The sequence below is a fragment of the Oncorhynchus clarkii genome, chromosome 26, assembly GCF_045791955.1.
Source record: "Oncorhynchus clarkii lewisi isolate Uvic-CL-2024 chromosome 26, UVic_Ocla_1.0, whole genome shotgun sequence".
Lineage (NCBI taxonomy): Eukaryota > Metazoa > Chordata > Actinopteri > Salmoniformes > Salmonidae > Oncorhynchus > Oncorhynchus clarkii.
Window position 1 is genome coordinate 50,730,554 of NC_092172.1, and position 18,306 is coordinate 50,748,859.

Here is an 18,306-nt window from a genome sequence, read left to right on the forward strand (position 1 = left end):
ATATAGCCTCCACATCGACTCTGTACCGGTACCCCCCCTGTGTATAGCCTCCACATTGACTCTGTACCGGTACCCCCCCTGTGTATAGCCTCCACATTGACTCTGTACCGGTACCCCCCCTGTGTATAGCCTCCACATTGACTCTGTACCGGTACCCCCCCTGTGTATAGCCTCCACATTGACTCTGTACCGGTACCCCCCCTGTGTACAGTCTCCACATCGACTCTGTACCGGTACCCCCCCTGTGTACAGTCTCCACATCGACTCTGTACCGGTACCCACCCTGTGTACAGTCTCCACATCGACTCTGTACCGGTACCCACCCTGTGTACAGTCTCCACATCGACTCTGTACCGGTACCCACCCTGTGTACAGTCTCCACATCGACTCTGTACCGGTACCCCCCTGTGTACAGTCTCCACATCGACTCTGTACCGGTACCCCTCCTGTGTACAGTCTCCACATCGACTCTGTACCGGTACCCCTCCTGTGTACAGTCTCCACATCGACTCTGTACCGGTACCCACCCTGTGTACAGTCTCTCTATTGTTATTTTACTGCTGCTCTTGAATTACTTGTTACTTTTATTTCTTATTCTTATTTTTTAAACTGCATTGATGGTTAGGGGCTCGTAAGTAAGCCTTTCACTGTAAGGTCCTACTACACCTGCTGTATTCATCATTTCACTGTAAGGTCTACTACACCTGTTGTATTCAGCATTTCACTGTGAGGTCTACTACACCTGTTGTATTCAGCCTTTCACTGTAAGGTCCTACTACACCTGCTGTATTCATCATTTCACTGTGAGGTCTACTACACCTGTTGTATTCAGCATTTCACTGTGAGGTCTACTACACCTGTTGTATTCAGCATTTCACTGTGAGGTCTACTACACCTGTTGTATTCATCATTTCACTGTAAGGTCTACTACACCTGTTGTATTCAGCATTTCACTGTAAGGTCTACTACACCTGTTGTATTCAGCATTTCACTGTGAGGTCTACTACACCTGTTGTATTCAGCATTTCACTGTAAGGTCTACTACACCCGTTGTATTCAGCATTTCACTGTAAGGTCTACTACACCTGTTGTATTCAGCATTTCACTGTGAGGTCTACTACACCTGTTGTATTCAGCATTTCACTGTAAGGTCTACTACACCTGTTGTATTCATCATTTCACTGTAAGGTCTACTACACCTGTTGTATTTAGCATTTCACTGTAAGGTCTACTACACCTGTTGTATTCAGCATTTCACTGTGAGGTCTACTACACCTGTTGTATTCAGCATTTCACTGTAAGGTCTACTACACCTGTTGTATTCAGCATTTCACTGTAAGGTCTACTACACCTGTTGTATTCAGCATTTCACTGTAAGGTCTACTACACCTGTTGTATTCAGCATTTCACTGTAAGGTCTACTACACCTGTTGTATTCAGCATTTCACTGTAAGGTCTACTACACCTGTTGTATTCAGCATTTCACTGTAAGGTCTACTACACCTGTTGTATTCAGCATTTCACTGTGAGGTCTACTACACCTGTTGTATTCAGCACATGTGACTAATAACATTTGATTTGAGAAGGGAGGAGACAGAGAAAAAAGGGGGAAGTACGTTGTTTAATTACTATCAAATAACCTATAATGTCCGTTCTCAGAACGTTAATCTTTCAGGGAACCCTAGTAAAATATTCTCCTCCATGAAACCTACAAAATGTACATTCTCAGAACCGGGAGAAATCTTCACTTCCGTTCACAGGACATTTAAAAAAAAAGTTCCGTTTTAGCCTGTCAGGAAACGTATGGATTCGTTCCCAGAAACAAAACAATGTACGTTCCCACAACTTCCAAGGAACAACATGTGCTAGCTGGGTTGTCTGTTCACACTTATAAGATCAAATCACAATCAATAGTGGCTAATATTTATTAACAAGATACAAATTGTGAAATAAAATTGAGTAAGGCACAGATCTTCAAATGTCATCCTTACAGATCATGAACCAGTCAGACACAGTAAAAATGCAGAATAATGATAGCCGACGTCACTGTGGAAAAGGGGTTCAATTGGATGTTGATATGAGTTTCAGTTTGATTCCATACAGTGGTGGGAAAAACTATCCAAGTAGTGTGTAACCAGGTATACAGACAGACAGGCAGACAGACAGGTATACAGACAGACAGGCATACAGACAGACAGGTATACAGACAGACAGGCATACAGACAGACACAGACAGACAGGCAGACAGACAGGTATACAGACAGGTATACAGACAGGCAGACAGACAGACAGACATACACAGGCAGACAGGCAGACAGACAGACAGACAGGCAAACAGACAGACAGACAGACAGACAGACAGACAGACAGGCAAACAGACAGGCAGACAGACAGACAGGCAGACAGACAGACAGACATACACAGGCAGACAGACAGGCAGACAAACAGACAGGCAGACAAACAGACTATCAAACTGTTCTGGTGGACATCCCTGCACTCTGTCCCCAGCACAAGGTGCACCTGTGTAATGTTTAATCAGCTTCTTAATATGCCACACCTGTCAGGTGGATAGATTATCTTGGCAAAGAAGAAATGCTCATTAACAGGGCTGTAAACAAATTTGTGCACAATATTTGAGAGAAATTAGCTTTTTGTGCATATGAAACATTTCTGGGACCTTTTATTTATTTTATAAACACTTCACATGTCACGTTGATATTTTTGTTCAGTATAAATAATTGCTCCACAGACAGGCAGGCAGACAGCCAGACGGTCACCATAGCAGTCAGACAGACAGACAGATGGTCACCATAGCAGTCAGACAGACAGACAGATGGTCACCATAGCAGTCAGACAGACAGACAGATGGTCACCATAGCAGTCAGACAGACAGATGGTCACCATAGCAGTTAGACAGACAGACGGTCACCATAGCAGTCAGACAGACAGACGGTCACCATAGCAGTCAGACAGACAGACGGTCACCATAGCAGTCAGACAGACAGACGGTCACCATAGCAGTCAGACAGACAGACGGTCACCATAGCAGTCAGACAGACAGACGGTCACCGTAGCAGTCAGTCAGACAGACAGTCACCGTAGCAGGCAGACACAAAGGGTCACCATAGCAGTCAGACAGACAGACAGTCAGACAGACAGTCAGACAGTCAGACAGACAGACAGACAGACAGACAGATGGGTAAGCAATAACAATAAACAAACTAAAAGATTCAGGTAGAAAACACACCGACACGATAAATGGTGTTTCCATGAAAAAGATGAACAGGTAACATTAGTTTACAAAGTGTAGACCTGGGAAGGCAGAACGTTAAGGTTTCTTGCTTCCTGTACAAATCACCAAGGATTCTTCATTCAGAAAGGCGTTTCAACAGGAAGAAATAAGAACAAGTAGAATCATACTAAAAGCTGTGTGTTTTATGATAAAGGATATTAACCTGAAGACGTGAACACAGGTACCATTTAGTGTTGTGGGGATTATAATCATATAGGACGCATTACAAAGGAACCCTATGAGCTAAGGGCTCTGTGGTCTAAAGTAGTGCACTATATAGGGAACAGGGTGCCATTGGGCCCTGGTCTAAAGTAGTGCACTATATAGGGAACAGGGTACCATAGGGTCCTGGTCTAAAGTAGTGCACTATATAGGGAAGAGGGTGCCATAGGGCTCTGGTCTAAAGTAGTGCACTACATAGGGAACATGGTGCCATAGAGTCCTGGTCTAAAGTAGTGCACTATATAGGGAACAGGGTGCCATTGGGCCCTGGTCTAAAGTAGTGCACTACATAGGGAATAGGGTGCCATTGGGTCCTGGTCTAAAGTAGTGCACTATATAGGGAACAGGGTGCCATTGGGTTCTGGTCTAAAGTAGTGTACTACATAGGGAACAGGGTGCCATTGGGCTCTGGTCTAAAGTAGTGTACTATATAGGGAACAGGGTGCCATTGGGGATGTAGTCATAGTTGAATAGTGGAGACTGTGGTATCAAGGCTCTTCCAGGCAGAACAGACAGTTAGTCAGTCAGTCAGTCAGACAGTCAGTCAGACAGTCAGTCAGACAGAGTCAGTCAGTCAGTCAGTCAGTCAGTCAGACAGACAGTCAGTCAGACAGTCAGTCAGACAGTCAGTCAGACAGTCAGTCAGACAGCCAGCCAGTTACACAGCCAGCTAGTCAGCCAGCCAGCCAGCCAGCCAGCCAGTTACACAGCCAGCTAGTCAGCCAGCCAGCTAGTCAGCCAGCCAGCCAGTCAGGCGGCCAACCAGTCAACCAGTCAGACAGCCAGCCAGCCAGCCCAGGGTGCAGTGGTACATCCTGGGGGAGCTAGTCTACGCCATTGGGGTGCCTGCCCTGGAGCTATGGTTGGAACTGGGCCCAGGACCAGGCTGCTCCAGGCCTCTCCTACTGGCCTGTCTGCTGCTGTGTTTGTTGTCCCGGTGCTGGGCTCCTCCCCCCGGCTGTCCACTACTCCTACTGACGTAGACCGTAGGAGGCTGGGCAGCCATCTCAAACCTCTGCTCCCCCCCTCCCCCTGTCCTGCTGCTGTGTGCAGAGGACTTCCTCTTGGTCCGGGGCTGGGGCGAGGGATGGGGTTGGGCTGCAGGCAGCAGTAGAGAGCGTTGAGAAGACGACCCAGACGCTGCAGTCCTACCGGTAGACGTTCCTGCCGCGGCGGAGGTGCCCAGTCGTGCCAACGCCACGGGGATCTCCTCCAGGGACTCTGCAGAGTCAGAGTGATACTCAGCAGGGGGCCCGGCGGGCAGCACGGGGTCAGGTTGGAGACCAGGATGTAGGGAGCTAGTGGGGGGCTGGGAGGCCCGCAGGGGGAAGGAGAGGTGCTGGCTCAGGGAGCTGGACAGGTGGGACACGGACGTGGGGACTGGAGTTACACTGCAGGAGTCTACTGGAGAACAGAACAGGAGGATGACAGAGAGGAGAGGAGGAGAACAGAGGAGGAGGACAGAGAGGAAAGGAGGAGGACAGCAGAGGAGAGGAGGAGGACAGCAGAGGAGAAGAGAGGAGGAGGACAGAGAGGTAGGAGGACAGAGAGGAGAGGAGGAGGACAGCAGAGGAGAAGAGAGGAGAGGAGGAGGACAGAGAGGAGAGGAGGAGGACAGCAGAGGAGAAGAGAGGAGAGGACAGAGAGGAGAAGAGAGGAGAGGACAGCAGAGGAGGACAGGAAAGGGACAGACATTCACATCACAGAGCTGCTACTCAATATACATGAGCATAGAAATAGAATCAATAGAACAGGCCTCCAACCTCTCACCATGGCGATTTGTGGGTACACTAAAAATGGCTGTCCATTATGACATCATTGACTTGAAAGAGGAAGCCTGTTCTATTCCTTCTAGTTCTGTAGTAAGTATGACCTCGTTATAATGTCTTAGAATGACTAAATAACAGACCATTTCAGACTGTTGACAATTCTATACATTTAGAGAGAGAGAAGACATATTAAGGCGTGTTATAAGACATTATAAAGGCTCATACATGCTTATAACGCGTTCTAAAGCATTCTGTTTAACACAGGCTTTGTGTTTACCAACAGATACACTCATGTCACTTCAAGTAGCAGAGGACTAATGTTATATCAGCATGTCAAGTAGCAGAGGACTAATGTTATATCAGCATGTCAAGTAGCAGAGGACTAATGTTATATCAGCATGTCAAGTAGCAGAGGACTAATGCTATATCAGCATGTCAAGTAGAAGAGGACTAATGCTATATCAGCATGTGAAGTAGCAGAGGACTAATGTTATATCAGCATGTCAAGTAGCAGAGGACTAATGTTATATCAGCATGTCAAGTAGCAGAGGACTAATGTTATATCAGCATGTCAAGTAGCAGAGGACTGACTAATGCTATATCAGCATGTCAAGTTGCAGAGGACTGACTAATGCTATATCAGCATGTCAAGTAGCAGAGGACTGACTAATGTTATATCAGCATGCCAAGTAGCAGAGGACTGACTAACTATATATCAGCATGTCAAGTAGCAGAGGACTGACTAATGCTGTATCAGCATGTCAAGTAGCAGAGGACTAATGCTATATCAGCATGTCAAGTAGCAGAGGACTGACTAATGTTATATCAGCATGTCAAGTAGAGGAGGACTGACTAATGCTATATCAGCATGTCAAGTAGCAGAGGACTGACTAATGCTGTATCAGCATGTCAAGTAGCAGAGGACTAATGTTATATCAGCATGCCAAGTAGCAGAGGACTAATGTTATATCAGCATGTCAAGTAGCAAAGGACTAATGTTATATCAGCATGTCAAGTAGCAGAGGACTGACTAATGCTGTATCAGCATGTCAAGTAGCAGAGGACTAATGCTATATCAGCATGTCAAGTAGCAGAGGACTGACTAATGTTATATCAGCATGTCAAGTAGAGGAGGACTGACTAATGCTATATCAGCATGTCAAGTAGTAGAGGACTAATGTTATATTAGCATGTCAAGTAGAGGAGGACTGACTAATGTTATATCAGCATGTCAAGTAGCAGAGGACTAATGTTATATCAGCATGTCAAGTAGCAAAGGACTAATGCTATATCAGCATGTCAAGTAGTAGAGGACTAATGTTATATCAGCATGTCAAGTAGCAGAGGACTAATGTTATATCAGCATGTCAAGTAGCAGAGGACTAATGCTATATCAGCATGTCTCACCAGGTTCTGTAGTGTTGAAGGCCGGGGCTTTGTGTGTATGGTCTCACCAGGTTCTGTACTGTTGAAGGGCGGGGCTTTGTGTGTGTGGTCTCACCAGGTTCTGTAGTGTTGAAGGCTAGGTCTTTGTGTGTGTGGTCTCACCAGGTTCTGTAGTGTTGAAGGCCAGGGCTTTGTGTGTGTGGTCTCACCAGGTTCTGTAGTGTTGAAGGCTGGGGCTTTGTGTGTGTGGTCTCACCAGGTTCTGTACTGTTGAAGGCCGGGGCTTTGTGTATGTGTGGTTCTGTAGTGTTGAAGGCCAGGGCTTTGTGTGTGTGGTCTCACCAGGTTCTGTAGTGTTGAAGGCCGGGGCTTTGTGTGTGTGTGGTTCTGTAGTGTTGAAGGCCGGGGCTTTGTGTGTGTGTGGTTCTGTAGTGTTGAAGGCCGGGGCTTTGTGTGTGTGGTCTCACCAGGTTCTGTAGTGTTGAAGGCTAGGTCTTTGTGTGTGTGGTCTCACCAGGTTCTGTAGTGTTGAAGGCCGGGGATGTGTGTGTGTGTGGTTCTGTAGTGTTGAAGGCTGGGGCTTTGTGTGTGTGGTCTCACCAGGTTCTGTAGTGTTGAAGGTCGGGGCTTTGTGTGTGTGTGGTTCTGTAGTGTTGAAGGCTGAGGCTTTGTGTGTGTGGTCTCACCAGGTTCTGTAGTGTTGAAGGCCGGGGCTTTGTGTGTGTGTGGTCTCACCAGGTTCTGTAGTGTTGAAGGCCGGGGCTTTGTGTGTGTGTGTGGTTCTGTAGTGTTGAAGGGCGGGGCTTTGTGTGTGTGGTCTCACCAGGTTCTGTAGTGTTGAAGGCTAGGTCTTTGTGTGTGTGGTCTCACCAGGTTCTGTAGTGTTGAAGGCCGGGGCTTTGTGTGTGTGTGGTCTCACCAGGTTCTGTAGTGTTGAAGGCCGGGGCTTTGTGTGTGTGGTCTCACCAGGTTCTGTAGTGTTGAAGGCCGGGGCTTTGTGTGTGTGGTCTCACCAGGTTCTGTAGTGTTGAAGGCCGGGGCTTTGTGTGTGTGTGGTTCTGTAGTGTTGAAGGCTGGGGCTTTGTGTGTGTGTGGTTCTGTAGTGTTGAAGGCTGGGGCTTTGTGTGTGTGTGGTTCTGTAGTGTTGAAGGCCAGGGCTTTGTGTGTGTGGTCTCACCAGGTTCTGTAGTGTTGAAGGCCAGGGCTTTGTGTGTGTGGTCTCACCAGGTTCTGTAGTGTTGAAGGCTGGGGCTTTGTGTGTGTGGTCTCACCAGGTTCTGTACTGTTGAAGGCCGGGGCTTTGTGTATGTGTGGTTCTGTAGTGTTGAAGGCCAGGGCTTTGTGTGTGTGGTCTCACCAGGTTCTGTAGTGTTGAAGGCCGGGGCTTTGTGTGTGTGTGGTTCTGTAGTGTTGAAGGCCGGGGCTTTGTGTGTGTGTGGTTCTGTAGTGTTGAAGGCCGGGGCTTTGTGTGTGTGGTCTCACCAGGTTCTGTAGTGTTGAAGGCTAGGTCTTTGTGTGTGTGGTCTCACCAGGTTCTGTAGTGTTGAAGGCCGGGGATGTGTGTGTGTGTGGTTCTGTAGTGTTGAAGGCTGGGGCTTTGTGTGTGTGGTCTCACCAGGTTCTGTAGTGTTGAAGGTCGGGGCTTTGTGTGTGTGTGGTTCTGTAGTGTTGAAGGCTGGGGCTTTGTGTGTGTGGTCTCACCAGGTTCTGTAGTGTTGAAGGCCGGGGCTTTGTGTGTGTGTGGTCTCACCAGGTTCTGTAGTGTTGAAGGCCGGGGCTTTGTGTGTGTGTGTGGTTCTGTAGTGTTGAAGGCCGGGGCTTTGTGTGTGTGTGGTTCTGTAGTGTTGAAGGCTGGGGCTTTGTGTGTGTGTGGTTCTGTAGTGTTGAAGGCTGGGGCTTTGTGTGTGTGTGGTTCTGTAGTGTTGAAGGCCAGGGCTTTGTGTGTGTGGTCTCACCAGGTTCTGTAGTGTTGAAGGCCGGGGCTTTGTGTGTGTGGTCTCACCAGGTTCTGTAGTGTTGAAGGCCGGGGCTTTGTGTGTGTGTGGTTCTGTAGTGTTGAAGGCGGGGGCTTTGTGTGTATGGTCTCACCAGGTTCTGTAGTGTTGAAGGCCGGGGCTTTGTGTGTGTGGTCTCACCAGGTTCTGTAGTGTTGAAGGCCGGGGCTTTGTGTGTGTGGTCTCACCAGGTTCTGTAGTGTTGAAGGCCGGGGCTTTGTGTGTGTGGTCTCACCAGGTACTGTAGTGTTGAAAGCTAGGTCTTTGTGTGTGTGGTCTCACCAGGTTCTGTAGTGTTGAAGGCTAGGTCTTTGTGTGTGTGGTCTCACCAGGTTCTGTAGTGTTGAAGGCCGGGGCTTTGTGTGTGTGGTCTCACCAGGTTCTGTAGTGTTGAAGGCCGGGGCTTTGTGTGTGTGTGGTTCTGTAGTGTTGAAGGCTGGGGCTTTGTGTGTGTGTGGTTCTGTAGTGTTGAAGGCTGGGGCTTTGTGTGTGTGTGGTTCTGTAGTGTTGAAGGCCAGGGCTTTGTGTGTGTGGTCTCACCAGGTTCTGTAGTGTTGAAGGCCGGGGCTTTGTGTGTGTGGTCTCACCAGGTTCTGTAGTGTTGAAGGCCGGGGCTTTGTGTGTGTGTGGTTCTGTAGTGTTGAAGGCGGGGGCTTTGTGTGTATGGTCTCACCAGGTTCTGTAGTGTTGAAGGCCGGGGCTTTGTGTGTGTGGTCTCACCAGGTTCTGTAGTGTTGAAGGCCGGGGCTTTGTGTGTGTGGTCTCACCAGGTTCTGTAGTGTTGAAGGCCGGGGCTTTGTGTGTGTGGTCTCACCAGGTACTGTAGTGTTGAAAGCTAGGTCTTTGTGTGTGTGGTCTCACCAGGTTCTGTAGTGTTGAAGGCTAGGTCTTTGTGTGTGTGGTCTCACCAGGTTCTGTAGTGTTGAAGGCCGGGGCTTTGTGTGTGTGGTCTCACCAAGTTCTGTAGTGTTGAAGGCTGGGTCTCTGTTGCTGCTGGTCTCAGTGGAACGGTCGTTGATCACCTCCGCTGGCACTTTGTGGACTTTCTTCTTTTTCTTCTGCAAACACACAGGAGACCAGGAAGCATCATTCAACACACACATGGTTCACATGAAGGTCAGAGACCAGGAAGCATCTTTCAACACACACATGGTTCACATGAAGGTCAGAGACCAGGAAGCATCTTTCAACACACACATGGTTCACATGAAGGTCAGAGACCAGGAAGCATCATTCAACACACACATGGTTCACATGAAGGTCAGAGACCAGGAAGCATCTTTCAACACACACATGGTTCACATGAAGGTCAGAGACCAGGAAGCATCTTTCAACACACATGGTTCACATGAAGGTCAGAGACCAGGAAGCATCATTCAACACACATGGTTCACATGAAGGTCAGAGACCAGGAAGCATCTTTCAACACACATGGTTCACATGAAGGTCAGAGACCAGGAAGCATCATTCAACACACATGGTTCACATGAAGGTCAGAGACCAGGAAGCATCATTCAACACACACATGGTTCACATGAAGGTCAGAGACCAGGAAGCATCTTTCAACACACATGGTTCACATGAAGGTCAGAGACCAGGAAGCATCTTTCAACACACATGGTTCACATGAAGGTCAGAGACCAGGAAGCATCATTCAACACACACATGGTTCACATGAAGGTCAGAGACCAGGAAGCATCTTTCAACACACACATGGTTCACATGAAGGTCAGAGACCAGGAAGCATCTTTCAACACACATGGTTCACATGAAGGTCAGAGACCAGGAAGCATCTTTCAACACACATGGTTCACATGAAGGTCAGAGACCAGGAAGCATCTTTCAACACACACATGGTTCACATGAAGGTCAGAGACCAGGAAGCATCTTTCAACACACACATGGTTCACATGAAGGTCAGAGACCAGGAAGCATCTTTCAACACACATGGTTCACATGAAGGTCAGAGACCAGGAAGCATCATTCAACACACATGGTTCACATGAAGGTCAGAATGAAGGATGTTGGTTATAGCTTTGTTTCCATGATTGCCTTCATTTCTTACCCTTGTTTATGTGTTCTCTTACACATTGTGTGTGTGTGTGTGTGTGTGTGTGTGTGTGTGTGTGTGTACCTGGATGTGTTTCCGTGGTGCAGCTCTGTGCTCAGTAGAGACGGTGTGTGTGTGTGTGGGTGTGTGTGTACCTGGATGTGTTGTCGTGGTGCAGCTCTGTGCTCAGTGGAGACGGTATGTGTGTGTGTGTGTGTGTGTGTGTGTGTGTGTGTGTGTGTGTGTGTGTGTGTGTGTGTGTGTGTGTACCTGGATGTGTTTCCGTGGTGCAGCTCTGTGCTCAGTGGAGACGGTGTGTGTGTGTGTGTGTGTGTGTGTGTGTGTACCTGGATGTGTTTCCGTGGTGCAGCTCTGTGCTCAGTAGAGACGGTGTGTAACTGCTCCTCTTCAACCATCCTGCTGGATGAACTATGAACTCTGCCGTTGCCATAGTACCTGACCCGCAACACACAACACAGACAGGAAGTTACAACACCCACTACAACAGTCCCCTCTCATTGTGCCTTAGTTACAACACCCACTACAACAGTCACCTCTCACTGTGCCTTAGTTACAACACCCACTACAACAGTCACCTCTCACTGTGCCTTAGTTACAACACCCACTACAACAGTCACCTGACACTGTGCCAAGTTACAACACCCACTACAACAGTCCCCTCTCACTGTGCCTTAGTTACAACACCCACTACAACAGTCACCTCTCACTGTGCCTTAGTTACAACACCCACTACAACAGTCACCTGACACTGTGCCAAGTTACAACACCCACTACAACAGTCACCTGGCACTGTGCCTTAGTTACAACACCCACTACAACAGTCACCTCTCACTGTGCCTTCATTACAACACCCACTACAACAGTCACCTCTCACTGTGCCTTCGTTACAACACCCACTACAACAGTCACCTCTCACTGTGCCTTATTTACAACACCCACTACAACAGTCACCTCTCACTGTGCCTTCGTTACAACACCCACTACAACAGTCACCTCTCACTGTGCCTTAGTTACAACACCCACTACAACAGTCACCTCTCACTGTGCCTTAGTTACAACACCCACTACAACAGTCACCTCTCACTGTGCCTTAGTTACAACACCTACTACAACAGTCACCTCTCACTGTGCCTTAGTTACAACACCCACTACAACAGTCACCTCTCACTGTGCCTTAGTTACAACACCCACTACAACAGTCACCTCTCACTGTGCCTTAGTTACAACACCCACTACAACAGTCACCTCTCACTGTGCCTTAGTTACAACACCCACTACAACAGTCACCTCTCACTGTGCCTTAGTTACAACACCCACTACAACAGTCACCTCTCACTGTGCCTTATTTACAACACCCACTACAACAGTCACCTCTCACTGTGCCTTCGTTACAACACCCACTACAACAGTCACCTCTCACTGTGCCTTAGTTACAACACCCACTACAACAGTCCCCTCTCACTGTGCCTTAGTTACAACACCCACTACAACAGCCATCTCTCACTGTGCCTTAGTTACAACACCCACTACAACAGTCACCTCTCACTGTGCCTTAGTTACAACACCCACTACAACAGTCACCTCTCACTGTGCCTTAGTTACAACACCCACTACAACAGTCACCTCTCACTGTGCCTTAGTTACAACACCCGCTACAACAGTCACCTCTCACTGTGCCTTAGTTACAACACCCGCTACAACAGTCACCTCTCACTGTGCCTTAGTTACAACACCCACTACAACAGTCACCTCTCACGGCCAACTGTGCCAAGGACAGAGACAACGTAAAAGCCAGGGCGAGTTAGCAGTTTGACAACAGGCTTTTTAATGTAGATTTGGCCGGTTTTAAGTGAACAAAATGGCCAATCCTATTCTAAAATGTCTCCCATGTCCCAAAACGTTTTCCATCCAGCCAGGTTTGGCCAGTAGTAACTCTGTCAGGGACCCCTCTGAGTCTGTTGTCCTCTTAGCTGTGGCTGGCTGGTCTTTGTTTAGTCTGTTTTAGAAGACTGTGTTAGCTGCACCTTCCCAGCTTATTGAGCTTTTAATGTAGCTAGCTAGCTAAGTGACTGGAGTGACTTTGGACTAAAACAACATATCAACAGTTTTTACAAGCCAGCTAAAGGGGAACATCCCACTAAATAGCCATTAAAGTGTTTATTCTTTAACGAGGTTAACGGGCAGATTTACAGATACTACTACTACTAAACAAACTACAGGCTGTCCAAGGCACCGGAGGGACTGAGGCGTGTGGATGAAACCCCCAGCAGCCAGTTAAAGGAGGACATTACCATTCAGCACCGCCACTAGGGTTGTCACATTCTGGTAACTTTCCCCAAATTCTCAGGTTTTCTAGAAAATCTCTGTCAGGAGGGAATACGCAGGAAATTCAGGAGTCCTCCACGCACGAAAACCAGCAGGGGAATTATGGGAAAGTTAGTGGAATTTTGCAACTTTAACCACAAGTGAACAGAAAGACAACTCACTCTAGCCCCCTCCGCGCTGCAGCCATGGTGGTAGGATCCTCCACCTCCATCTCAGGGTTGGTATAGCCCAGAGTCCCCGAGTAGCTTACATCCTGAGAGAGAGAAAAAGAGGTAGGGAGAGTTAAAGAGAAGGAGAGCGAGAGAGAAAGAGAGAGAGGTAGGGAGAAGGAGAGAGAGGTAGAGAGAGGTAGGGAGAAGAAGAGAGAGGAGAGAGAGAGAGAGAGGTAGGGAGAAGAAGAGAGAGAGAAGGAGAGAGAGAGATAGGGGTAGGGAGAAAGAGGTAGAGAGAGTTAAAGAGAGAGAGAGAGGGGGAGAGAGAGAGAGAGAAATTGAGAGAGGGATTATGGAGTGAAATGGCTAAATGAGGGCATCACTGACTGGACAGAGTACAGGAGGAACTGAAGAGACCTGAGCCAGTCCAGATGGAACAGACAGACAGCACCCTGTAGTGATGGAATGAACAGACAGACAGACAGCACCCTGTAGTGATGGAATGAACAGACAGACAGACAGACAGACAGACAGACAGACAGACAGACAGACAGACAGGGTTAGGGTGAGGCGAGGTTTCAGTGAGATGGTTAGGGTCTGGGTGAGGTGAGGTTTCAGTGAGGTGGTTAGAGTCTGGGTGAGGTTTCAGTGAGGTGGTTAGAGTCTGGGTGATATATATTGTGGTACTACTATAGACCAGAGCCCTATTCCCTATATAGTGGTACTACTATAGACCAGAGCCCTATTCCCTATATAGTGCACTACTATAGACCAGAGCCCTATTCCCTATATAGTGGTACTACTATAGACCAGAGCCCTATTCCCTATATAGTGCACTACTATAGACCAGAGCCCTATTCCCTATATAGTGTACTACTATAGACCAGAGCCCTATTCCCTATATAGTGGTACTACTATAGACCAGAGCCCTATTCCCTATATAGTGCACTACTATAGACCAGGGCCCTATTCCCTATATAGTGGCACTACTATAGACCAGAGCCCTATTCCCTATATAGTGCACTACTATAGACCAGAGCCCTATTCCCTATATAGTGGTACTACTATAGACCAGAGCCCTATTCCCTATATAGTGCACTACTATAGACCAGAGCCCTATTCCCTATATAGTGTACTACTATAGACCAGAGCCCTATTCCCTATATAGTGGTACTACTATAGACCAGAGCCCTATTCCCTATATAGTGTACTACTATAGACCAGAGCCCTATTCCCTATATAGTGGTACTACTATAGACCAGAGCCCTATTCCCTATATAGTGCACTACTATAGACCAGGGCCCTATTCCCTATATAGTGGTACTACTATAGACCAGAGCCCTATATAGTGGTACTACTATAGACCAGAGCCCTATTCCCTATATAGTGGTACTACTATAGACCAGAGCCCTATTCCCTATATAGTGGTACTACTATAGACCAGAGCCCTATTCCCTATATAGTGGTACTACTATAGACCAGAGCCCTATTCCCTATATAGTGGTACTACTATAGACCAGAGCCCTATTCCCTATATAGTGGTACTACTATAGACCAGATCCCTATTCCCTATATAGTGCACTACTATAGACCAGAGCCCTATTCCCTATATAGTGGTACTACTATAGACCAGAGCCCTATTCCCTATATAGTGGTACTACTATAGACCAGAGCCCTATTCCCTATATAGTGGTACTACTATAGACCAGAGCCCTATTCCCTATATAGTGGTACTACTATAGACCAGAGCCCTATTCCCTATATAGTGGTACTACTATAGACCAGAGCCCATGCCATTTGGGCCACAGACAGAGTGGACTGGGCCGGGGCCAGAGCTGTGGTTTGATGGGACTACTGTGTGTGTGTGTGTGTTGCAGGACGGGGTTCTTTGTGAGTGTGCCAGGTGCAGCTGGTGGGTCGATGTCCGTCCCGTCAGCTGCTGGGTTTTGGTCACAGCCAGACAACCCAGGCCAAGCCTAACAGAGCGTCACCATGGTTACCCAAACCCAGCATGCAGCCCAGACTAGGAGAGCAGCCAACGATCACAGGGCAGGGAGGTGTGTGTGTGTGTGTGTGTGTGTGTGTGTGTGTAAGGAATTGTAAGTCTGCATTTGACGGCGTGATTGTGGACGGGTGTGTCTGTGTAAAGTCAAGAGTCAGTAACTATCAGGACAGGTGTGAAGTCAGAGTCAGTAATTATATCAGGACAGGTGTGAAGTTAGGGTCAGTAATTATATCAGGACAGGTGTGAAGTTAAGGTCAGTAATTATATCAGTACAGGTGTGAAGTCAGGGTCAGTAACTATCAGGACAGGTGTCAAGCCAGGGTCAGTAACTATATCAGGACAGGTATGAAGCCAGAGTCAGTATTATATCAGGACAGGTGTGAAGCCAGGGTCAGTATTATATCAGGACAGGTGTAAAGTCAGAGTCAGTAACTATATCAGGACAGGTATGAAGCCAGGGTCAGTAATTATATCAGGACAGGTGTGAAGTCAGAGTCAGTAATTATATCAGCGCATTTGTGAAGCCAGGGTCAGTAACTATCAGGACAGGTATGAAGCCAGGGTCAGTAACTATCAGGACAGGTATGAAGCCAGGCTCAGTAACTATCAGGACAGGTGTGAAGTCAGAGTCTGTAACTATCAGGACAGGTGTGAAGCCAGGGTCAGTAACTATCAGGACAGGTATGAAGCCAGTCAGCCGGGAGGCAGAGGGAGGTCAGTATGTACCACTGTCCTAGTGGTGTAGTCAGCCGAGGGAGGTCGGTATGTACCACTGTCCTAGTGGTGTAGTCAGCCGAGGGAGGTCGGTATGTACCACTGTCCTAGTGGTGTAGTCAGCCGAGGGAGGTCGGTATGTACCACTGTCCTGGTGGTGTAGTCAGCCAAGGGAGGTCAGTATGTACTACTGTCCTAGTGGTGTAGTTAGTCGGGGGAGGTCAGTATGTACTACTGTCCTAGTGGTGTAGTCAGCCGAGGGAGGTCGGTATGTACCACTGTCATAGTGGTGTAGTCAGCCGAGGGAGGTCGGTATGTACCACTGTCCTAGTGGTGTAGTCAGCCGAGGGAGGTCGGTATGTACCACTGTCCTGGTGGTGTAGTCAGCCAAGGGAGGTCAGTATGTACCACTGTCCTAGTGGTGTAGTCAGCCGAGGGAGGTCGGTATGTACCACTGTCCTGGTGGTGTAGTCAGCCAAGGGAGGTCAGTATGTACTACTGTCCTAGTGGTGTAGTCAGCCGAGGGAGGTCAGTATGTACTGCTGTCCTAGTGGTGTAACTATCAGGACAGGTATGAAGCCAGGGTCAGTAACTATCAGGACAGGTATGAAGCCAGTCAGCCGGGAGGCGGAGGGAGGTCAGTATGTACTACTGTCCTAGTGGTGTAGTCAGCCGATGGAGGTTAGTATGTACTACTGTCCTAGTGGTGTAGTCAGCCGAGGGAGGTCGGTATGTACCACTGTCCTAGTGGTGTAGTCAGCCGAGGGAGGTCAGTATGTACTGCTGTCCTAGTGGTGTAGTCAGCCGGGAGGCCGAGGGAGGTCAGTATGTACTGCTGTCCTAGTGGTGTAATCAGCCGAGGGAGGACGAGGGAGGTCAGTATGTACCACTGTCCTAGTGGTGTAGTCAGCCGAGGGAGGAGGAGGGAGGTCAGTATGTACTACTATCCTAGTGGTGTAGTCAGCCGAGGGAGGTCAGTATGTACTACTGTCCTAGTGGTGTAGTCAGCCGAGGGAGGTCAGTATGTACCACTGTCCTAGTGGTGTAGTCAGCCGAGGGAGGTCAGTATGTACCACTGTCCTAGTGGTGTAGTCAGCCGAGGGAGGTCAGTATGTTCTACTGTCCTAGTGGTGTAGTCAGCCGAGGGAGGTCAGTATGTTCTACTGTGCTAGTGGTGTAGTCAGCCGAGGGAGGCCAGTGTGTACCACTATCCTAGTGGTGTAGTCAGCCGAGGGAGGTCAGCATGTACTACTGTCCTAGTGGTGTAGTCAGACGGGAAGCCGAGGGAGGTCAGTATGTACCACTATCCTAGTAGTGTAGTCAGCATGTACCACTGTCCTAGTGGTGTTTTCTTCTCTCTCCAGTAGAGGGAGACTCTCCAGAGGAGCGCTTTAAATCACCCAAGTTATCACACCCACAATACAACACTCAGGTCGCCATGGGTTACCGTGCACAAGCTGTAAGGTCTGTGGCCGTGGCTGGGCGACCTCCCGGGCGTGTGTGTGACGATCAGTTCCCTGGCGTGTCACATGGGCTGAGGGCGAGCGTTGGCTGTAACGTGAATGTGTTGCATGCTCTCTCTCTCTCTCTCTAAGAACGATAGATACCGTGTCCCCTTTAATAGTAGTCACCTAATCTGTTCTGCCCACGAGGAGTCAGAGAGTTCAGAGGCATTATGTTCATCCCCAATGGCACCCTATTCCCTACGTAGTGGACTAGTTCTGACCTAGAGCCCTATGGAGTAGTGCACTAGTTCTGACCTAGAGCCCTATGAGTAGTGCACTAGTTCTGACCTAGAGCCCTATGAGTAGTGCACTAGTTCTGACCTAGAGCCCTATGGAGTAGTGCACTAGTTCTGACCTAGAGCCCTATGAGTAGTGCACTAGTTCTGACCTAGAGCCCTATGGAGTAGTGCACTAGTTCTGACCTAGAGCCCTATGAGTAGTGCACTAGTTCTGACCTAGAGCCCTATGAGTAGTGCACTAGTTCTGACCTAGAGCCCTATGAGTAGTGCACTAGTTCTGACCTAGAGCCCTATGAGTAGTGCACTAGTTCTGACCTAGAGTCCTATGGAGTAGTGCACTAGTTCTGACCTAGAGCCCTATGGAGTAGTGCACTAGTTCTGACCTAGAGCCCTATGGAGTAGTGCACTAGTTCTGACCTAGAGCCCTATGGAGTAGTGCACTAGTTCTGACCTAGAGCCCTATGGAGTAGTGCACTAGTTCTGACCTAGAGCCCTATGAGTAGTGCACTATATAAGGGAATACGGGTGCCATTGGGGACTACTCTATGTTTGAATGGACGTGATCATTAGTAACTGATGTCACTATGATACGCAGCATGTTTACTAAACACACCAAGGGCACTGGGCGAGAG

General features: G+C 48.4%; 1 protein-coding gene across 1 annotated transcript in view; it reads right to left on the minus strand.

Annotated features, from left to right (window-relative positions):
- Positions 1 to 2,662: 2,662 nt before the first annotated feature.
- The window catches only part of LOC139385249 (palmitoyltransferase ZDHHC1-like), a 45,401-nt gene continuing 29,757 nt past the window's right edge, over positions 2,663 to 18,306 (minus strand). The window contains exons 8-11 of the mRNA XM_071130405.1: positions 13,221 to 13,312; positions 11,061 to 11,169; positions 9,619 to 9,721; positions 2,663 to 4,918 (exon numbers count right to left, since the gene is read on the minus strand). Coding sequence (XP_070986506.1) covers positions 4,344 to 4,918; positions 9,619 to 9,721; positions 11,061 to 11,169; positions 13,221 to 13,312 — 879 coding nt within the window. The 3' untranslated portion in view covers positions 2,663 to 4,343. The remainder of the gene's footprint in view (positions 4,919 to 9,618; positions 9,722 to 11,060; positions 11,170 to 13,220; positions 13,313 to 18,306) is intronic.